We start from the raw sequence: 21,480 nt of genomic DNA on the forward strand, positions 1-21,480 counted from the left end.
TACTTATTTATCCTCTTTTTCTTAAAATATGTATTACCTATAACTAAACCTCTTTCTATACACAGTTTAATCATAGGGCTCCCATTATCATTTACACCTGGCACCCCAAACTTACCTACCACACCCTCTCTAAAAGTTTCTCCTACTTTAGCATTCAGTCCCCTACCACAATTACTCTCTCACTTGGTTCAAAGGCTCCTATACATTCACTTAACATATCCCAAAATCTCTCTCTCTCCTCTACATTCCTCTCTTCTCCAGGTGAATACACGCTTATTATGACCCACTTTTCGCATCCAACCTTTACTTTAATCCACATAATTCTTGAATTTACACATTCATATTCTCTTTTCTCCTTCCATAACTGATCCTTCAACATTACTGCTACCCCTTCCTTTGCTCTAACTCTCTCAGATACTCCAGATTTAATCCCATTTATTTCCCCCCACTGAAACTCCCCTACCCCCTTCAGCTTTGTTTTGCTTAGGGCCTACCTACATAGCTACACAATATTTTATGTGTCCCAGAGCCATATTATTGCCATCGACATACTGAGTTTAATCATTTCTAACAGCTACGTTTAGATGCCATCATAAACAAAGAGAGAAGTAATGAATAATTCATGCCTAGAAGTGTAAACATAAGCGTTATGTATTAAGGGGAGTGACATAATGTTTTCCCTCCGCCCGGCTTCCACACCTCCATAGTATATAGACATAAAATGTTTAAATGCTATGTAATGTGTTTCTTATATAATTTTGAAGAAAATATCATAGATGGTTAATGAAAATGCCTATATTGATGTAAAATATGACATTTATTGTGCCCAAGAGTGATTATTATTATTAGTATTACATAATGTTTTCCGTCCGCCTGGCAACCACCCCTCCATAGCATATAAAAAGCATGTTTATATGCTATGTAACGTGTTTCTTATATAATTTGAAGAAAATATCAGATAGATTAATGAAAATGTCTATATTGATGTGAAATTAGACATTTAATGAGCCCAAGAGTGATTATTATTACATAATACAGAGATGTGCTCATGGAGAATGTAAACAAACTTGGTGGCGCGTGCCGTATTTGAAAGACCGCTTGCTGTATAGAAAGTTTTGGTCATAATTTGACATCGCCGTATTAGCGGAATGCCGAAAAGCGGGGCCCTACTGTACTAGGTCTGGCTTTAAGTACCATGTAAGCCTTAGGATCAGTTTGCTCATAATGATTTCAATAATCAGTGGCTTTCTTTTGAGCCTACATTTGTACCAAATTAGAGTGGTCCCTCGTTTTTCATAATTAATCCGTTCCTGGAAGTGTGACTATTATCGAAATTGACGATTTTCGAATCCATTTTCCCCTTAAGAAATAATGTAAATCCAATTAATTCATTCCAGACACCCAGAAGTATCAACAACAATTTTTTTTTACCTTAAAGATAGATTTGCCTGCACAAAAGAATGAACATTCAACATGACAGTTACCTTTATTGAAGGCTGTTGTTGATGAATGGAAGACAGGGAGGAGGAGAGAGGGAAGAAAGGTTATTGTTTGGAAGGGGAATCCCCCTCCATAAGGACTCTAGGTCACTTCAGGGGTCACTCAGCTTAAATATAGATTTACATGCAGAAAAGAATACCAAATAAATGTAAAGCACTAATAAAATGTAAATGAACAGTGGTAATAGGGGTAGTTGATGAGTGGAACGGTCTGCCTAGTAGGGTGATCGAGGCTAAAACATTGAGTAGTTTCAAATTTAAGTTGGATAAATACATGAGTGAGAGGAGTTGGATTTGAGTCAGACTTGCACCTGAGCTTTTTACTTGGGTAGCATTTGTTCTGTTAGTGGGTTGGATTTGTGAAGGACCTGCCTAGTATGGGTCACTAGGCCTTTTGCAGTGTTCCTCCTTTCTTAAGTTCTTATGTTCTTATTTAACATCACACTTACCTTTATTGAAGACTTGGTTGTGTGAGGGAGGGATGGTGAGTTTATTGTTGGAGAATATGACACTAATATCAACTCTGCGGCTTATTTATCTATCACAATTCAACTAATGTGACATAATAAACAATATTAATAACATAGAAACATGGAATATACTCTAGAATGAGTAAAATAAGTCATTATGTATGTCACGAGAGGTGTTGTGTTGTTGTTGGGTGTACAAGGGCCACTGAGAGTAAACCATCCATAATGGTGGTGAAGCAGTAGCTGAGGCAGTGGTGTTTTCTGTAGCCCTATATGACTCCAACAACATTAGAGGAGTTAGTAGTATCGCTGAATCACTGAAGAAGGCATCCTCCACCCCCATCACAACCACTACCACTGTCTACCACCATCACTACCACCTTCTACCACTATTGCAACTGCTACCACCATCACTACCACCTTCTACCACTATTACAACTGCTACCACCATCACTACCACCTTCTACCACCATCAACCACTATCACAACTGCTTCCACTGTACCACCACCACTTTCGTATTTTTCTACAAACTTTTTCTTAAATTATATGTGTTTCTCACATTCTTTACCAAAGGGCTGGCACTAGAAGGTTTCTTTGGAGCCATGGTGACTTATTTAGCAGTTGCAAGCACTAAAATAAATGGAATATTATGAAATGTATCATATGAACTCGTGGGATCATCCTCACCCACTGATAAACAATGGCACACTGGCTGGGAATGGAGTGTGAGGTGGCTCAGGGCCGTGTACGCGTCCCAGACGAACGACTATTTGTGAGTTGAATGACGATTCACGAGCCAATGTTTTGATGAAAATAACGTTACGATTTTCGAAAATTACGACCATCGAGCCTTACGATTATCGAGGGACCACTGTATATCTGTTTTATACCTAGATCAATATCTACAACACAGTTAATTGAAATGTGAAACTACTGTAACTTTTTTTTTGTACCACTCATGAAAAATCATATTTTTTATGGCCTCGACATCAGAAGTCACTGATAACACAACATTTTTAATCGTCTCTCAAATTGAGCTTCAAATATTCTATATTATTTCTCACCCCCAGAATTCACATCTGGCAAATTTGTTTCAACATTCCTTTCATAAATACTGCATTATTGTGCTAATATGTTTATATTCAAGCATATATATTGAGTTAGTCATGAAGGAAAGACATTGGTGTAGACTAAGTATTAATTGTAGCAACGTTTCACTCTATGTAGAGTTTCACCACATCATTCAATCCACTTCGTAAGAAAATATCACTCTATACAATCAAGTTTGCTCCACACAACTTTATTTTCTTTTTACTGTGGGCATTACACCTTTGTATTCAAAGTTCAGATAAATTTTACGTTTTCTTATCTAATGTTGTGAAAGTTAATATTAACCCTTAAACTGTCCAAACGTAGATCTATGTTTTTTCAACATTTGAAAGTATGTAAAAAAGTAAATCATCTTTTTTTTTTTTTACATTTGAAAATGCGTAAAAAACTTCGATCTACTTTTTTTTTTGTTATATTTGAAAATATGTATAAAAACGTAGATCTACTTTTGGAGCACTACACATGTGAACGTAGATCTGCTTGGGCAGTTTAAGGGTTAAATCTTATCTTCATTGTGTACTGTGATCATTTGCAGTAAACTTGGTATGTTCTTGCAGAACCTGCTAAAGTGCCAGGCTGGAGTGGTTGGTGGGTGTTGGTAGCGGTGGTGTTGGCCATCCTGCTTGTCTTCGTAATTATTATGTGTGTTATCTCCCACTACCACAGGCCAAAGTTAGAGGTCAGTCACTTTTTTTGTACTTGTTACTGAAGTAGACCGACACCTAGTTAGAGGTCAGTCACTTTTCTTGTACTTATTATTGAAGTAGATTGGTACCTTGTAAAGAAGGCTACTCAAGTAGACTGGTACCTTGTAAAGAAGGCTATTGAAGTAGGCTGGTATCTTGTAAAGAAGGCTACTCAAGTAGACTGGTACCTTGTAAAGAAGGCTATTGAAGTAGACTGGTACCTTGTAAAGAAGGCTACTGGAGTAGACTGGTACCTTGTAAAAAAAAAGGCGTATCTTGCCTCTCGCTCTCATGACACCTCGCCTTGAGTTTTTAATTACTTATAATTAGCGTGTCAGATGCTTTGAACACAAAATACGTAAATATATAGTATATTTTCTAACCCTTTCAGGGTCCAAAGACAAAATCTCAAGGGGTGCCCCAGTGTCCAAGAAATTTTTAAAAAAAAAAAAAAAAAATTCTTAGAAAATTAAAAATAATAATTCTGTGAAGGTAATAAAACAAAAAAAAAATTCTGATCAGTACTTACCGAGATATAGAGGAGGGAAGTTGACCCAAAATGACCGGGTGGAGGCAACATCAGCGACTTCTGCAAAATCGCATTTCTTTATTTTACGTTTTTTATACTTTTTTTCTTTCTTTTCTATTTTTTTTTCTTGTAACATTTGTGGCCTGCAAGACCAATACTGTATATAATGTATATATATATATATATATATATATACACTCATTGTATTGAACACAATAACTGCACTAAAGTTATTATTATAATATTGTTTACCAGTATTTTTTACAACAATAAACATGCACAAATGTTGTATATTACTAATGTTCTATTATATATTTACATATGTAGACTCACTGGACATGTTTCAAGAACTGCTGCAGTCTGTGGAAGTCCTTGAAACAAGGTATCATGCACAGCGGTACCTTACATTCTTCACACATAAATCGAGTGTCTTTGCATCGTTGTTGCTGTCATTTTGTTTGTGTACAGACAACACATCTCTTCTGAGCCCATGTCTTCTTAGTTGCAGGAAGCTGTATTAGGAAGTGATAACCTTCCCTCCTCAAATGCTTGGGTATTTCCTGAGGAGTTCGAGGAAGGTTTTGTATAGCAGGTGTTGTTTCCTGGTACAGTGGACCCTCAGCTAATGCCTTTAATCCATTCCAAAGAGCTAGGATTTAACCGATTTAGCTTTTAAACGAATTAATTTTCCCCATAAGAAATAATGGAAATCCAATTAATCCTTTCCAGACACCCAAAAGTATGATTTTTTTTTTTTCACATGAAATATACATTTTCCTACACAGAACACAATGTTACATGCACAATAAACATGACTAAAATGACACTTTATTGTGGAATTGTTGATGAGTGATGAGACTGTAGGAGGACAGATGATGCAGGTGTTTTATTGTTTGAAAGGGGAATCCCATAAAGACTTCAGGTAACAAGTCCTTTTCTGGGGTTACCTCCCTTCTTTGTTCTTTTCAATTCAAGTCAGTTCAATTAAATTCAAGTTTATTCTCTATAAGGGTTACAATGTGGGGTTTACATGTTTTGGGTATTGTGTGGTTTACATGTTATAAAATACTAATGCCACTAGGCCCAGCTTGAGAGTCACTGGACCCCTGTCATGCAAAATATGTGTCCAGAGAGCTCTGTTTCTTATGTCCCTTTAAGATTTCCCTAAAATGGGCCACAAGAGTGTCATTGTACAAGTTGCCAATACGGCTTGCAGCAGCTATGTCAGGATAATATTCATCCATAAATTCTTGCACCTTTGTAAACATTGTACACATTTCCTTAATCTTTGATGAAGGCAACTTCCTCCATCTCTCTTCCTCCACCTCTGAGGGAAATAACTGAGCTTTGATCTGTTGCTGATGCACCTGAAGCTCTTGCAGCTCTGTAGTGGTTAGCTCTTCATTGTCATCCTCCACCAACTCTTCCACATCCTCACCACTAACCTCCAACCCCATGGACTTCCCCAATGCTACAATAAATTCCAAACTGGCATAGGCTCCTTAGGGTCAGCCCGAAACCCCTCAAAATCCCTCTCTTGTACACATTGTGGCCACAATTTTCTGCAAGCAGAGTTCAAAGTCCTGCAATTCACTCCCTCCTAGGCCTTACCTATAAGGTTTATGCAACTGAGGATACTGAAGTGATCTTTCCAGAACTCTCTTAGGGTCAATTGAGCATCTGAGGTTGCTTCAAAGCACTTTTGAAACACTGCTTTGGTGTACAGTTTTTTGAAATTTGAAATGACCTGCTGGTCCATGGGCTGGAGGAGAGGAGTGGTATTAGGAGGCAAGAACTTCACTTTGATGAAGCTCCACTCCCCCACAATTTGCTCTTGCAAGTCGTGAGGATGAGCAGGAGCATTGTCCATTACCAGGAGGCACCTGAGGTCCAATTTATTTTCCAGGAGGTACTTTTTCACAGTGGTGCCAAACATGTCATAGAACCAGTCAGTAAACATGTCTCTAGTGACCCATGCCTTACTGTTTGCTCTCCACATCACACACAATTTAGTCTTGACGATATTGTTTTTCTTGAACACTCTAGGAGCTTCAGAATGATACACAAGTAAAGGCTTCACTTTGCAATCCCCACTAGCATTACTACACAACATTAGAATGAGCCTGTCTTTCATAGGCTTGTGTCCTGGGAGTGCCTTTTCCTCCTGAGTAATGTAGGTCCTGTTTGGCATTTTCTTCCAAAACAGGCCTGTTTTGTCACAATTAAACACTTGTTGGGATTTTAATTTTTCAGCCTCTATGTACTTCTTAACCCTTTCAGGGTCCAAGGCCAAAATCTGAAGTGGTGCTCCAGTGTCCAAGAAATTTTGAAAGAAAAAAAAGAAAAATTTCATACAGAATTAAAGAGTATATTTTTGTGAAGGTAATAAGACAAAAAAAAATTCTGATCAGTACTTACCAAGATACAGTGCTGAGAAGTTTACCCAAAATGACTGGGTGGCGGCAACATTGACGATTTCCAAATACACGCATTACTTTATTTAACGTTTTTTGTAGTTTTTTTCTTTTCTTTTCTAAACCATACCCCCGGCCGGGATTGAACCCGCGGTCATAGAGTCTCAAAACTCCAGCCCGTCGCATTAGCCACTAGACCAGCTAGCCACAATAAGATTCATCCAACTAGGTATATTTCTACACCATAGGAAGGTTAGCACAAGCACCTCTGTGACCACAAATGCAAGTTTTTACAGACGAATCTCCAGCTAGCATGGCCGTGACGAACTCTAGCTCAAGTCCCTTCACTGCCGTCAACACGACTCAAGAAATCGTAATGACACGATTGCAAATAAACCATACCCCCGGCCGGGATTGAACCCGCGGTCATAGAGTCTCAAAACTCCAGCCCGTCGCGTTAGCCACTAGACCAGCTAGCCACAATAAGATTCATCCAACTAGGTATATTTCTACACCATAGGAAGGTTAGCACAGGCACCTCTGTGACCACAAATGCAAGTTTTTACAGACGAATCTCCAGCTAGCGTGGCCGTGACGAACTCTAGCTCAAGTCCCTTCACTGTGTCATTACGATTTCTTGAGTCATGTTGACGGCAGTGAAGGGACTTGAGCTAGAGTTCGTCACGGCCACGCTAGCTGGAGATTCGTCTGTAAAAACTTGCATTTGTGGTCACAGAGGTGCCTGTGCTAACCTTCCTATGGTGTAGAAATATACCTAGTTGGATGAATCTTATTGAGGCTAGCTGGTCTAGTGGCTAACGCGACGGGCTGGAGTTTTGAGACTCTATGACCGCGGGTTCAATCCCGGCCGGGGTATGGTTTATTTGCAATCGTGTCATTACGATTTCTTGAGTCATGTTTTCTTTTCTAATTTTTTTCTTTTCCTACTAACATTTGGGGACTGAGAGACCAATACTGTATATAATGTATATATATAAACTCACTGTATTGAACACAATAACTGCACTAAAGTTATTATCATATTATTGTTTACCTCTTTTGTTTATTACAATAAACATGCACAAATCTTGTATAATACTAATGTTCTATCATATATTTACATATTTACAATCACTGGACATGGTTTTAGAACTGCTGGAGCTTGTGAAAGTCCTTGAAACAAGGCACCATGCACAGAGGTACCTTACATTCCTTGCACATGTCTTTGTGTCTTTGCACAGTGTCTTTGCATCTTTGTTGCCGTCGTTTTGTTTGTGCACAGACATTGCATCTCTTCTGAGCAAATTTCTTCTGAGTTGAAGGAAGCTGTATTATGAAATGATCACCTTCCCTCCTCAAACGCTTGGGTATATTCCGAGGAATTCGAGGACCTTGGTGTATAGCAAGTGTTGTTACCAGGTACTTCATTATGAGTTGTCTGACAACAGAGAAATAAAATTCACCATATGGTGGTCTGTTGCCAGTCTTTATTTGGTACATATTATATGCATTGAGCATTGAAATGTCCATGAGATGGAAGAAAAGTTTCATGTACCACTTGTAACTTTTACGAACACAATTAACAAAGCCAATCTGCATGTCACATTTGTCAACCAAGCGCTTGTTTTGTGTATAATCAATCACTGTCACTGGTTTTCGAATATGTTCATTAGTCACTCAGTCAACTTTGCCACTGTCTTGCATTTCGTTACAGTGAATGGTTGTCAGCAATGTGACATCTCGTTTGTCATGCCACCGTAATGCCATGATGTCATTGCCAGTAAACACCTGCATGTCATCACCACAAGCACCTGCGTTGAACCTGGGCATACATTTACGATTAGAATGCACTGTGCCACATACATTTGTCTTGTTCACTTGCAAGAAATCACTGAGTAAAGGGCTTGTGTACCAGTTATCGGTATACATATAATGTATGCCCCTTACCAAGATAAGGTGCCATCATGCTTCTCACTACGTCACCTGAGATACCCAATAACAACTTGGTATCTTTCAATGTTTTACATCCAGTGTATACAATAATATCCAATACTAGGCCACTGTCACAGTCACAGAGTACAAACAGTTTTATACCAAAGCATTTCCTCTTGCTTGGTTTATACTGCTTGAATGACAGCCTACCTCTGAATAAAATCAAAGACTCGTCAATTACAAGATTCTTGAATGGATAAAAGTACATGTTGAACTTTTGTTTGAGATACATAAAAACATTTCTAATCTTGTATAACCTGTCACTTCTGTCAGGCCTGGTTTTGTCAGAGAAGTGCAACATACGTAACAGTAAGATAAACCTGTTCACTAGGATGATTTCACTGAAGACCAGGGTAGAAATTAGCCAACCTGTGGACCAGTATGCTTTTATATTATGCTTATAGACATGAGGCATAAGCATTATTGTTGCAAAAAGAAAACATTTCTGCAACAGTTGTCTCTTTCCACCAGTGTAGTCTTGACTGTGGTGATAAGATCGTATTTGCCCTTGTGTACTCAAAATACTTGTTACTTTCCCTGGTAATAGATTCCATCAAGGGCTGGCCAAAGAATATTTCAAAAAATTCCAGTTCATTGGCCATGGTTCCAAGGGGACAAGTAGGTAGAATTCCACTTTGAGAGTCATCAAAGTGGTGGGGCTTGGGAACAAAATTGGGATTTTGCTGCCAATTCCAGTTACGGTTTACTGGTGGATACTGGACATCTTAGGCTGGTTGTGCAGGTAGTTGTGGTTGTGGTGGGCTGGTGGCTGATGCTCTGCTTTGTCCTTGAACTGAGGAGCCAGCAGCGTGGGTCCCAGCCTGGGCTGGTGAGTCACGCATGGCCGTGGCACTACCATAACCACTACCACCATCTACTGATGCCTGTGGTCTATCCATGCCAAGTGTAGCCACATCATCCTCACTTTCACTGTCTATTCCTGGTGTAGGGCCACAGGATGTACTCCGGGATGTACTCCGGGATGTGCTCTGGGATGTACTCTGGGATGTACTCCGTCCCCTGGGCACTGTATAGGGTACACTACCCAAGCACATGTGGCAGAGTACGTACCAAAGCATTACTGGTGAATATGATTCCTCACTATCACTACTCGAATGATCGTCAAGAGCAATAAGATCACAATCCATATCACTATCATCATCATTACTGAAGTCAGAGGCCTGGCCACACGAAAATAATAGTTTTCTCTTGCGATGAGGTACAACTGTGACTGAGGAGTGCCCACACCAGAGGTAGAAGGTTGAGGATCGTCAGGGTTTTCTACACTGTTATCGATATCCTGGTCATTCCTTTCGGTCACTAACTGATCAAAGCCAAAGAATTCGTCTTCATTTCCACTTCCATCAGTGTCAGAACTATCAGATAGGAAGAGGAGAGTCCCAGTTTTCCTTGGAGTGAGAGCTGCCTTGCGACGAGGCATGGTGAACAAAGGTAACTGAGCCGGTATTCCCACACTGGTATGTGGGCGCCTAGAATTTTTGTTTATGGCACACACCCTCCACACAGACCCATTCTCTCACATATAGGCCTATGAGCGTTTTCGCGCTAAATTTGATGCTGCTAGAATTTTGGCGTAGATCTACAGTTTGGACACTGAACATGAAGCCGTAGATCTACGGGACGGACCCTGAAAGGGTTAAAGTCCTGCTCATATTTTTCAGCCACTTTTTTGTCAGAACTGGCAGCCTCACTATGCCTTATCACACTGTGTATGCCACTACGATTCTTAAATCTCTCAAACCAGCTTTTGCTGGCCTTAAATTCATCAACAGCAGCACTATTTTGAGGTCTTTTCTTAATAAGATCCTCATGCACCTGCCTTGCCTTTTCACATATGATTGACTGTCAAACACTATCTCCTGATAATTGTTAATCGTAACAACAGCTTCCTTGATTGCCTTTTTGTTGCGCAATATAGTAGAGATGGTTGAATGGGGTTTGTTGTATAGCTTTTCCAACTCCGAGATACACACTCCACTCTCGTACTTTTCTGTTATCTCCTTTTTTCAATTTGATGGTACACCTCACCCTTTTTGCCACAGGGATGGCACTAGAAGCTTTCTTGGGGCCCATGGTGGCTTATTAAGCAGTTACAAGCACTAAAAACAATGGAATAATACAAAATTTATTGCAGGTACATGTGGAATCGACCACAACGGCTTGTAAACAATGACACACTGGCTGGTAGACAGGGTGACTGGCCAGGCCCACTCATGGCACTAAGCAGACACGCTTGGGACGAAAGCTCCAAACCGAGCTTTTAGGTGTTATCCAAGCCAATTTTTTTATGCTAAAGCGAGGCAATATCCAATTTTGGCGCTATCTGATGCAGGTGTTAACTGAGGGTCCACTGTACTTCATTATGAGTTGTCTGACAACAGACAAATAAAATTCACCATACAGTGGTCTGTTGCCAGTCTTTATTTGGTACATATTATATGCACTGAGCATAGAAATGTCCATGAGATCAAAGAATAGTTTCATGTACAACTTGTAACTCTTACAAACACAATCCACAAAGCCAATCTGCATGTCAAATTTGTCAACCAAACTCATATTTTGTGTATAATCAATTGCTGTTACTGGTTTTCGAATACATTCATTGGTCACTCTATCAACTTTACCACTGTCTTGCATTTTGTTAGGGTGAATGGTTGTCAACAATGTGACATTTCATTTGTCATGCCACCATAATGCCATGATGTCATTGGCAGTAAACACTTGCACCTCACCAGCACGTGTGCCTGCGTTGAACCTGGGCATGTGTTTACGATTAGAACGCACTGTGCCATACACACATCTGTCATGTTCACTTGCTCAAGAAATCACTGAGTAAAGGGTTTGTGTACCAGTTATCAGTACATAATGTATGCCCCTTACTAAGATAAGGTGCCATCATGTTTCTCACTACGTCACCTGAGATACCGAATAACATCCTGGTATCTTTCAGTGTTTTACTTCCCGTGTATACAGTAATATCCAATACCAGGCCACTGTCACAGTCACAGAATGCAAACAGATTTATACCAAAGCATTTCCTCTTGCTCGGTATATACTGCTTGAACGACAGTCTATCTTTGAACAAAATCAAAGACTCGTCAATCACAAGATTCTTGAATGGATAAAAGTACATGTTGAACTTTTGTTTCAGATACATAAAAACATTTCTAATCTTGTATAACCTGTCACTTCTGTCAGGCCTGGTTTTGTCAGAGAAGTGCAACATACGTAACAGTAAAATAAACCTGTTCACTGGAATGATTTCACTGAAGGCCGGGGTACAAATTAGCCAATCTGTGGACAAGTATGATTTTATATTATGCTTATAGGCATGAGGCATAAGCATTATTGTTGCAAAAAGCAAATACATTTCAGCCACAGTTGTCTCTTTCCACCAGTGTAGTCTTGACTGTGGTGATATGATCGTATTTGTCATTGTGTATTCAAAATACTTGTTAGTTTCCCTGACAATAGTTTCCATCAAGGACTGGTCAAAGAATAGTTCAAAAAATTCCAGTTTATTTGCAGTGTTCCCAAGGGAACAAGCTGGTAATATTCCACTTTGAGAGTCGTCAAACTGATGGGGAGTGGGAACAAAATTGGAATTTTGCTGCTAATCCCGGATCCGGTTTGCTGGTGGATACTGGACATCATAAGCTTTCGGTCACTGGTGGATACTAGACATCATTGCTTTCAGTCATTAATTGATCAAAGCCATAGAATTCTACTTCTTTTCTACTTCCATCAGAGTCAGAACTATTAGTTAGGAAGAGGAGAGTCCCAATTCACCTTGGAGTGAGAGCTGCCTTACCACGAGGCATAGTGAATAAAGCTTACTGAGGTGGCGTTCCCACAATGCCATGCGGGCGCCTAGAATTTTTGTTTTTGGTGCACACACCACGCAGACCCGTTATCTTAGATGTAGGCCTATCAGCCTTCTTGCACTAAATTTGATGCCACTAGAATTTTGGCATAGTTCTATGGTTTGAACCCTCAACATAAAGCTGTAGAACTACGGTACAGACCCTGAAAGGGTTAATAAACTGCCTTTGTATAATGTGAAGAGATTGAGGTAGGCAGGTGGCAGTAAGTACAGTAGGGTCCTACTTATATGGCAGGTTAGGTTCCAGGCTACCGCTGGAAAGCGGACATCGCCGGAAAGCAGAATGCCATTGGTCCACTCATAAATGCATACAAATGCCAGATAACAAATTTATGCTAACATACAGTAAATGATTATATTACACAGATTAATGTGCCATGTTTTGGTTATTGCACTATTGAAAAATTGCAGTGCACTTTTATACAACATTTCATAAAATTAACTTTACACGATTCCATTTGCGGGTGCAGAAAAAATTTCCTCAGTTCAAGCTACCACCTTGTGGGTCAGTAGGGAAGACCTCTCGCCATCCCCTTCCACCCCCAACACTTCCTCCACCACCATCCCAGCCTTCGTGAATACATGTTCAGTTCCATTCTATCTTTGGAGCTAGCTGTTTGTGAATTGTGTTTTGGTCTTTTAATTACCATATCTTGTATGTGCCAAGCAATCATGGCACCCAGTAGGCATACCAGTGTTGCTGAAAGAGGCAAGAAAAGGTATAAGCATTTAAGTCCTCGAGTTAATCAAGAAAATAGAGATATTAGACAAGAGATAGCCTGTGGCTGTAATAAAGCATCAGTTTGTGCAGGGGCGTAGACCCCCGAAACCCTCTCCAGGTAAACTTCAGGTAAACCTCTCGCCCTACATTAAGGCTACAAATATTTTAAGGTAAGTAATGAATGTACTGTATATGCATTTTATCGGTCTGGGGCACTTTAAATATCATAGTGTACATATGGGTGGGCTGGCCTGGCTGGCTACCATACCTCCTACACCTGACTTCCTACAAATAATACTACTCACCTCTCACCCTACATTAAAACTAAAAATACTTTTGGTAAGTAATGGGTGTACTGCGTGTGTATTTTACTTTTTAATGTTTCTAATGCCTAGTTTTACTGCTAACTTAGTACTATACAGTAAACCGTTATATTACACGGTAGTTACATTCCTGAAAACGCCATGTTATGTTAGATAAACTGAAGAACTTATAAGACAAATAGGGTTAAATTCCTAGGAGCCTCAAAAAAACAGAAAACTTTTTTTTAGACCTCCAGATCTTACAAAAATAAAAGTGAATATGTAATTGTAGTTCATTGCTGTGATGTACTATGTTGTTTTTTTTACTGCTTAAGACTACAAATGCAACAGAAATAATAGTATTTCTTACCTTAAATTGTGGGCGCTGGTGTTTGTGGATGATTGTGAAGAGAGTGGAGAGTTATGTTGTGGTCCTACTGGGCTGAGGTGGATGGTAGAGGTTCTGGTACTGAAGTCAGTGGTTGTACTGAAGTGTGCACAAATTCTGTAATGGATTTCTGTTCTATTTTTACTCACACTGCACATCATACAACTGATGGTAAGGCATCAGCTGCTCTAGACACCCTTTCAGGGCCCTCTTCTTGAAAAAGTCTAACATTAAGTCAGTCAGTCAGTCAAGTCAGTAAATCAGTAAATCAGTCAAGTAAGTCAGTCAGTAAGTCAGTCAGTCAGTCAGTAAGTCAGTCAAGTCAGTCAGTCAAGTCAGCCAAATAAATCAGTCAAATAAGTCAGTCAAGTAAGTCAGTCAGTTATTCATCACAAACTCATATATTTACCTCATTCTTTTTAATTGCACAAATTAGCTCTATTACAGCCACAGGCTATCTCTTGTCTAATATCTCTGTTTTCTTCATTAACTTGAAGACTTAAATGCTTATACCTTATCTTGCCACTTTTAGCAACACTGGTAGACCTACTGAGTGCCATGATTGCTTGGCAGATACAAGATACAGTAATTAAAAGATCAAAGCGCAATTCACAAACAGCTAGCTCCTAAGATAGAATGGAACTGAACATGTATTCATGAAGGCTGGGATGGTGGTGGTGGAAGTGTCGGGGGTGGAAGGGGATGGCGAGAAGTCTTCCCCACTGACCCACAAGGCGGATGTTACAGTTCAGAGGGTCACCCTAACTGTGCCTGCACTCTAAAGGAGGCGTGAGGATGTTACAGTTCAGAGGGTCACCCTAGCTGTGCTTGTACTCTAAAGGAGGGGTGAGGATGTTACATTTCAGAGGGTCACCCTAACTGTGCTTGCACTCTGAAGGAGGGGTGAGAATGTCACCCTAACTGTGTCTGTACTCTAATGGAGGGGTGAGGATGTTACAGTTCAGAGGGTCACCCTAACTGTGCTTGCACTCTAAAGGCAGGGTGAGAATGTTACAGTTAAGAGGGTCACCCTAACTGTGCCTTTACTGTAAAGGAGGGGTGAGGATGTTACAGTTCATAGGAGTCACCCTAACTGTGCCTGTACTCTAAAGGAGGCATAAGGATGTTACAGTTCAGAGGATGATACCTAACTATGATGTCATAACATGGCAAGACAGCGATTGAATGAATGATGGCAGGGTCACTCTGCCTAGGCAGGAGACGGGCAGTATGTTAAAGAAAACTTGAAATTTGTGAATGGTTAAGCTGTGGATAGTAGAATAAGTAAATGGTCTACTTAACAGATATGTGAATTTCATTCTTAAACTAATGTGTTAACAACATCTAATTTAACCCTTTTAGGGTCTGTGCCGTAGATCTACGGCTTTACGTTCAGGGTCCAAACCATAGATCTACGCCATGAGCTCAGCTCACTCTGATAAGCTGTGATCAGTAAATTTGGGCCTAGATATGAGAGAATACATTTCTGTGATATGTGTGTACCACATAAAACAAATCCTGTAGCACACAGTACATAATGAGAGAAAAAAACTGAGACCGTAATTTTCGATTAAAACAGTGACTTTCCAGTGTTTTTGTATGTTTTTTATAGTTGTATTTGCAATTTCTTGGTCTCATTTGATAGAATGGAAGATATACTACAGAAATAGAGATTATTTTGATTGGTTTTAACACTGGAAATGGCTTGAAACTGAGCTCAAACTAGCAGAAATTTTAATTTTTTCCGATGTTCAAGGATAAATGAATGACCTCACAAGTCTAATACATGACAGCTGGTGGGTCTAATACACATTCACAAATGTGGTGATATTATTTATACAATTATTACAGTATTGCATAACAATAAATCTTCTATTTTTTGGTTTGAATAAAAATTCATTATGTGAATAAAAAATCAAAATGGAATTCATTTGTAAAGCCTGAAAACATAACTAATGAACAGAGGAAATGTTAGTTTAGTGCCAGGAATGCCTGCATTGTTTATTTTGGACCCTATTTTGAAATTGGAATATTTTGAATTTTGCATTAAATTGGCCAAATTACCAATTTCCGGTCACTTTATTTTCTTGTTGAAACAGTTGACTTGGCGATTTCTTGTGCTCAATTGATAGAACAGAAGTAATACTAGTGAAATAGCTAAGAATTTGGGTGACTGGAATACTGTAATTTGCCTAAAATGGAGTCAAAGACGACAAAATCACCAATGCGTAAATATCACCGACACATCAAAATTTGTGAGAGCATAATTTCGCCAGTTTTTCATCAAATTTTGTACTTTTTGTTTTATCACCTTCAGAAAAAGATTCTCTACCATTTCATAGGAAAAAATAACAAAATTGTTTTTTGAAAATTCTTGGACCCTGGTACACACTTTGAAATTTGGCCTCTGGACCCTGAAAGGGTTAAGTATTATGACCTTAAAATTATTATAGAAAATTACAAAGTTTTTATATAGTTATTAAGGACTGTATTATCAGACTGTATTGAAAAAGAAATTATTTTTCTATAATTTTTAAATTCTAAAAAATCTACTTGTTCTTCAGAAATACCTAGGTGGTATAAACTTGATATCAGAAGCAATCCAGGAGGACCTGGAGATACAACTGCAGCCTATGAGAAGACCTCTCTTGATGAGGTCTGTCTCCTTGATCAACACTGAGGATCCCAAGTCTGCTGTAAGAAACTCACTTAATCATTACTGTGGAATTATAGATACAGGTCGGCCATCACTAATCAGACAATCTCTAATCCAGTTCCATCACTAATCTGGCACCCTACAGGTCCCGATGATGCTGGGTTAGTGATAGTCTGTACTACCCATTTATCAATTAGGATATCAAATACTCTATGATAAGCATTGAGTGCTCTTCCAAAAGTAATTCCATTTTACAAATACTTCTAAAACTATAGTCAGAATTTCAAGAAAAATCATAAAACTGTTTTCATGGTTTTCATTGCGCTTGGAGTGTGTGCTTCTGGTCTGATGTTATCATTGATACATGATTGCTAAGGAGGATTTTGTAGTAAATGTGAAAAAAAACATCTTAACAGCCAATATTAATTTCTGTATTCAATAATCCATTAAGACCAATATACCCATAGTCATACAGAAATGTGCCCAGAGATTGTACCAGGTGGTTATTGCTCATCTTGTTGCATGAAGAAATCCATATTCTAAATTATAATTCCACATTATTTTTACTTGAGTGTAATAAACAACATTTATTTCAACTACGTGTGCAAGAGAGGTATGTCTAATTATAAAAGAAACTCAGTTATTGTACTTACAAACTTATCAAACCATGACTCAGTCCTCTCTTAATCCCAGATTTCCTTCATGTAGCTCTGCCTCTTTTGAAATATTTTGAAAACTTCAATTTCTGATAATGCAGTTCTAGTTTTTATTGGAATACATTATAGTAGATTTGTTACAATTCAAAAGTTTTATGCAGGCACCTCTGAGACTGTGGAATGCAGTAGCATCAGGAGAACAAGAAGAGGTGGAGCAAGTATTAGCAACACTAAGTCCAAGTCCCCAGGTGACACTTGATGGCTGGGACACCTCACCTTACGAAGAAGCTCATCGTCGAGGTCACAGTAATGTCCTACGAGTGCTAGAAGGCTTTATGAATAAGCAGCCAGATGTTCCACACAATGATATGATTCTGGGTGTTTTACAAGTAATGTTTTCACTTTGGTACAAGATCATGTTTGAAGCTTATATGGGTTTGAAGCTTATATGGGTTTGGGTTTGAAGCTTATATGGGTTACCTAGTTACTTTCTATATTCAGTCAACCCAAGGTATAAAAGCTAGCTATTAGAGGATTTTTAATATCATGTAAGTAAGTGGTATTATCTTAGTTTTCTTTATGATAATGTAAAATGGTAAATAAATATCTTTACACTTGTGAAGTTAACTACCATACTATTAAAAAAGGCAGACTCAGAAGTGTATATTATACACCAAGTTTGAGATATTCAATTGTATGTTCTTAGTTAAATGCTTCAAGCACTTGTGTGCCTTTTGTTTCATGGGCACAAATTCTTACTGACTAATGAATATTAAGTGTACTCTTTTGTAAATGACACAATTCTACAATTCTGTCTCTGTCATTAGGTAGTCAGAGACAAAGAAATACAAAACAGGCTTAATTTATAAGTGTGAGTTGTACAGCAATGAAAAGTATAACAACTACAGTGGAACCCTGGATTTTGGCTATAATCTGTTCCAGAAGGTCTGCCTAAATCCGAAAAGGCCAAAAGGTGAAGTAATATTTCCCATAAGAATTAATGTAAATATGATTAATCCGTTCCAGACACCCAAAAATATTAGCAAAAAATACATTTTTTAAAGATTAACTGTAGTTTTACATACAGAAAACAATGAGAAATAAATATAAAGCACAAATTTTAATGATACATGAGCATTACATAGCTTTATTGAAGACTCTTGTTGGCATATTGAAGAAGGCGAGGAGGGGAGAGGGAGTTGGGGTTATTGTTTGGAAGGGGAATCCCCCTCCATTAGGACTTCAGGTATCAAGTCCCTATCCAGGGTTACCTCCCTTCTTTGTCTTTTACTGGCACTAGGACCAGCTTGAGAGTCACTGCACCCCTGTCACACAAAAAAACTGTCCAGAGAGGTATATTTCTGGCATCTCTCTAAGATTTGCCTGAAGTGGGACGAGGTTTTGTCACCAAATTCTATTGTGTTTCTCACTTTCTTCACCAAAGGGCTGGCACTAGGAACTTTCTTTGGGCCCAAGGTGACTTATTTTGCAGTCGCACTTAATAAACAACCACAAAAAGCAATGAATTATAACAAAATATTTGGATGAATGCGTGGAGTGTTGCTCACTCACCCAGAGACACAGCCAGACTGACTCATGAACGCGGCGGAGTGGTGGGCAGACGCATCCAATATGGCTGATTTCCGAGTTGCCGGCCAAAATCATGGATAGAATTTCGGCTGAAAAAGCAGCCGAAAACTGATTTGGCCGATATCTGCGCCGGCCAATATCCGGGGATCTACTGTATTGTATTTATATACTGAGGATGAGATTTTGCAAATTTACCTGCTACAAAATTTTTTGTATTTTGTTGTAAGCGAACTAATTTTGCTTTATATAATAGGCCCATACAAAGAAGATAGATGCAGTGTTTGCAGCAGCAAGTGGTGGACAGTACCGTTATGCAGGTGGTGTAGATGTACTACTTCGTGCTTACAGTCTACCAGGCACAATACAGGACCAGCATGGTCGCTCTCTCTTGCACTACGCTGCCTCTGTTATGTTGGCTGATGTAGGACCTCTCTGGCTGGCACCTGATATTAGGAGTTTGGTCGAAAGTCATGGCATCTATGCTAATGCTGTTGATTTTAATGGTTAGTGGAGAATATTGTTTGGTTTTACTTGGCAGTAATTAACTACATTTTTTCTTGAAGCTTATCTTAACATAAATTTGTTTGTTTTTTTATAATAAATTAGTAATATAACACTCTTAGACACTGATGAAACTATGCGTCATATATTATTGATGCAAGATTAAAAAGTGCTGTATTATACAGTGTTATCCATTCCTAATGCAATATAGGTTGACTATCACTAATCCGGCATCATTGGGATCTGTAGGGTGCCGGATTAGTGATTTTGCTGGATTACAGAGTGGTTAGGTTACAATATACTTAACCCAACAGCTGACCATCTCATGCTACCCTTAAAATCAAGACAAGTTGGTTAACCCTTTCACTGTTGCAACCCCTGCTTGCAAACTTGCTCCCAGTGTTGAAGAATTGAAAAAAAAAAAATTCTCATGAAATTATAGACACTTTTTCTGAAAGTAGTGAAACCAAAAGTACGAAATTTGGTAGAAAACTTGTGGAATTATGCTCACACAAAGTTAGTGGTCTCGGCGATATTTATGCATTGGTGATTTTGCCCAATTTATGCCCTATTTGTGGCCAGTTCCAGTGTCCTGTCAACCAAACTCATATCTATTTTGCTAGTATTCCTTCCATTCTGTCCATTGAGTGCAAGAAACCACCCATTTACCTATTACAATTACCCAATAAAGTGATCAGAAATTGATAATTTCTCCGATTTCACACAAATTTCAGGAGATGCCAATTTCAAAATAGTGTCCAGAATAAACAATGCAGACATTCTTGGCACTAAAATAACATTTTATCTGTTCATTAGTCACATTTCCAGGGCCCCTCATATATTACGCTTGCTTTCCATTCTGAATTTTTATTCACACAAAAAATAGAAGATTTGTTTTTACGTTGACTACTGCATTATTATAATCATTTTATAAATAATATCAACCCATTTGTGGCCACATATTGGACCAGCCATTTGACATGTATTGGATATGTACGTGGTTTGTTTACCCTTGAACATTGGCAAAAATCGAACATTTCCAGTAATTTGAGCTTAATTTCAAGGAACTTTTTGTTCTGAAACCAATCAAAAGCATCTTTATTTTTGTAATATATCTTCCATTCTATCAAATGAGACCAAAAAACTGAGAATATATCCATAAAAACCATATGAAAATACACCACAAAGTTGCTGTTTTACACCAAAAATACAGTCGCAGTTTTTTCTCATTATGTACTACATGCTGCAGGATTTTTTTATATAGTGCACACTTACCACATGGACATATTATCTCATATCTAGGCCCAAATTTACCAGTCACAGCTTATCTAAGTAAGCTGAGCTCATGGCATCATACTAAGGGACTAACATTGGCTTCAAAGCCATGATACAATGGGACCAACAATGAAAAGGTTAATCCTTTTAGGGTCCCAGCTGTAGATCTACATGAGCTCAGCTCACTCAGATTGGCTGTGAGTGGTACATTTGGGCCTAGATATGAAAGGATGCAGCTATGTGGTAAGTGTGCACCATACAAAACAAATCCTGCAGCATGCAATGCATAATGAGAAAAAATGCACCTGTGTATTTTGGATTAAAACATCGACTTTGCTGTGTATTTTCGTATGGTTTTTACGGTTGTATTCACAGTTTATCGTTCTCATTTGATATTAGGTCTTCATAGACATACAAAAAGCATTTGATACAGCAGATCACAGTATCTTACAGGGTCAGAGGACATTCTCTCAATTATCTAAAATCTTATCTTAGTGGTAGACACCAGTATGTATACACAAATGGCATGACATCCAATACTCAGCCTGTAGTTGTTGGAGTGCCACAGGGAAGTGTTGTAGATCCTCTACTCTTTCTTATTTACATCAGTGACCTCCTTAATGCATTGCAACTCCTTAGACCTGTTCTGTTCACAGATGACACCACTGTTGCATATGTCTTACCTAACAACCCTACTATACCTATAAAACTGTAAACAGCGAGCTATATAAAATATCAAACTGGATGACGACCAACAAATTACTCTCAATATAGACAAAACCTACT

The 21,480-nt window shown here is 38.7% G+C and overlaps 1 protein-coding gene and 1 long non-coding RNA gene across 2 annotated transcripts in view; both read left to right on the top strand.

Annotated features, from left to right (window-relative positions):
* Window positions 1-21,480, top strand: part of LOC138852558 (uncharacterized) — a 470,174-nt gene that overhangs the window by 410,271 nt on the left and 38,423 nt on the right. The window lies entirely within an intron of this gene.
* On the top strand, window positions 3,616-19,876 carry LOC128687536 (uncharacterized). Its single transcript, XM_053774996.2, has 4 exons — window positions 3,616-3,759; window positions 16,581-16,712; window positions 17,490-17,717; window positions 19,172-19,876. Exons 1-4 carry the CDS (start codon window positions 3,721-3,723, stop codon window positions 19,424-19,426), a joined length of 654 nt encoding a protein of 217 aa, XP_053630971.1. The 5' UTR covers window positions 3,616-3,720; the 3' UTR covers window positions 19,427-19,876.

Source organism: Cherax quadricarinatus, chromosome 11, assembly GCF_038502225.1.
Source record: "Cherax quadricarinatus isolate ZL_2023a chromosome 11, ASM3850222v1, whole genome shotgun sequence".
Classification (NCBI taxonomy): domain Eukaryota; kingdom Metazoa; phylum Arthropoda; class Malacostraca; order Decapoda; family Parastacidae; genus Cherax; species Cherax quadricarinatus.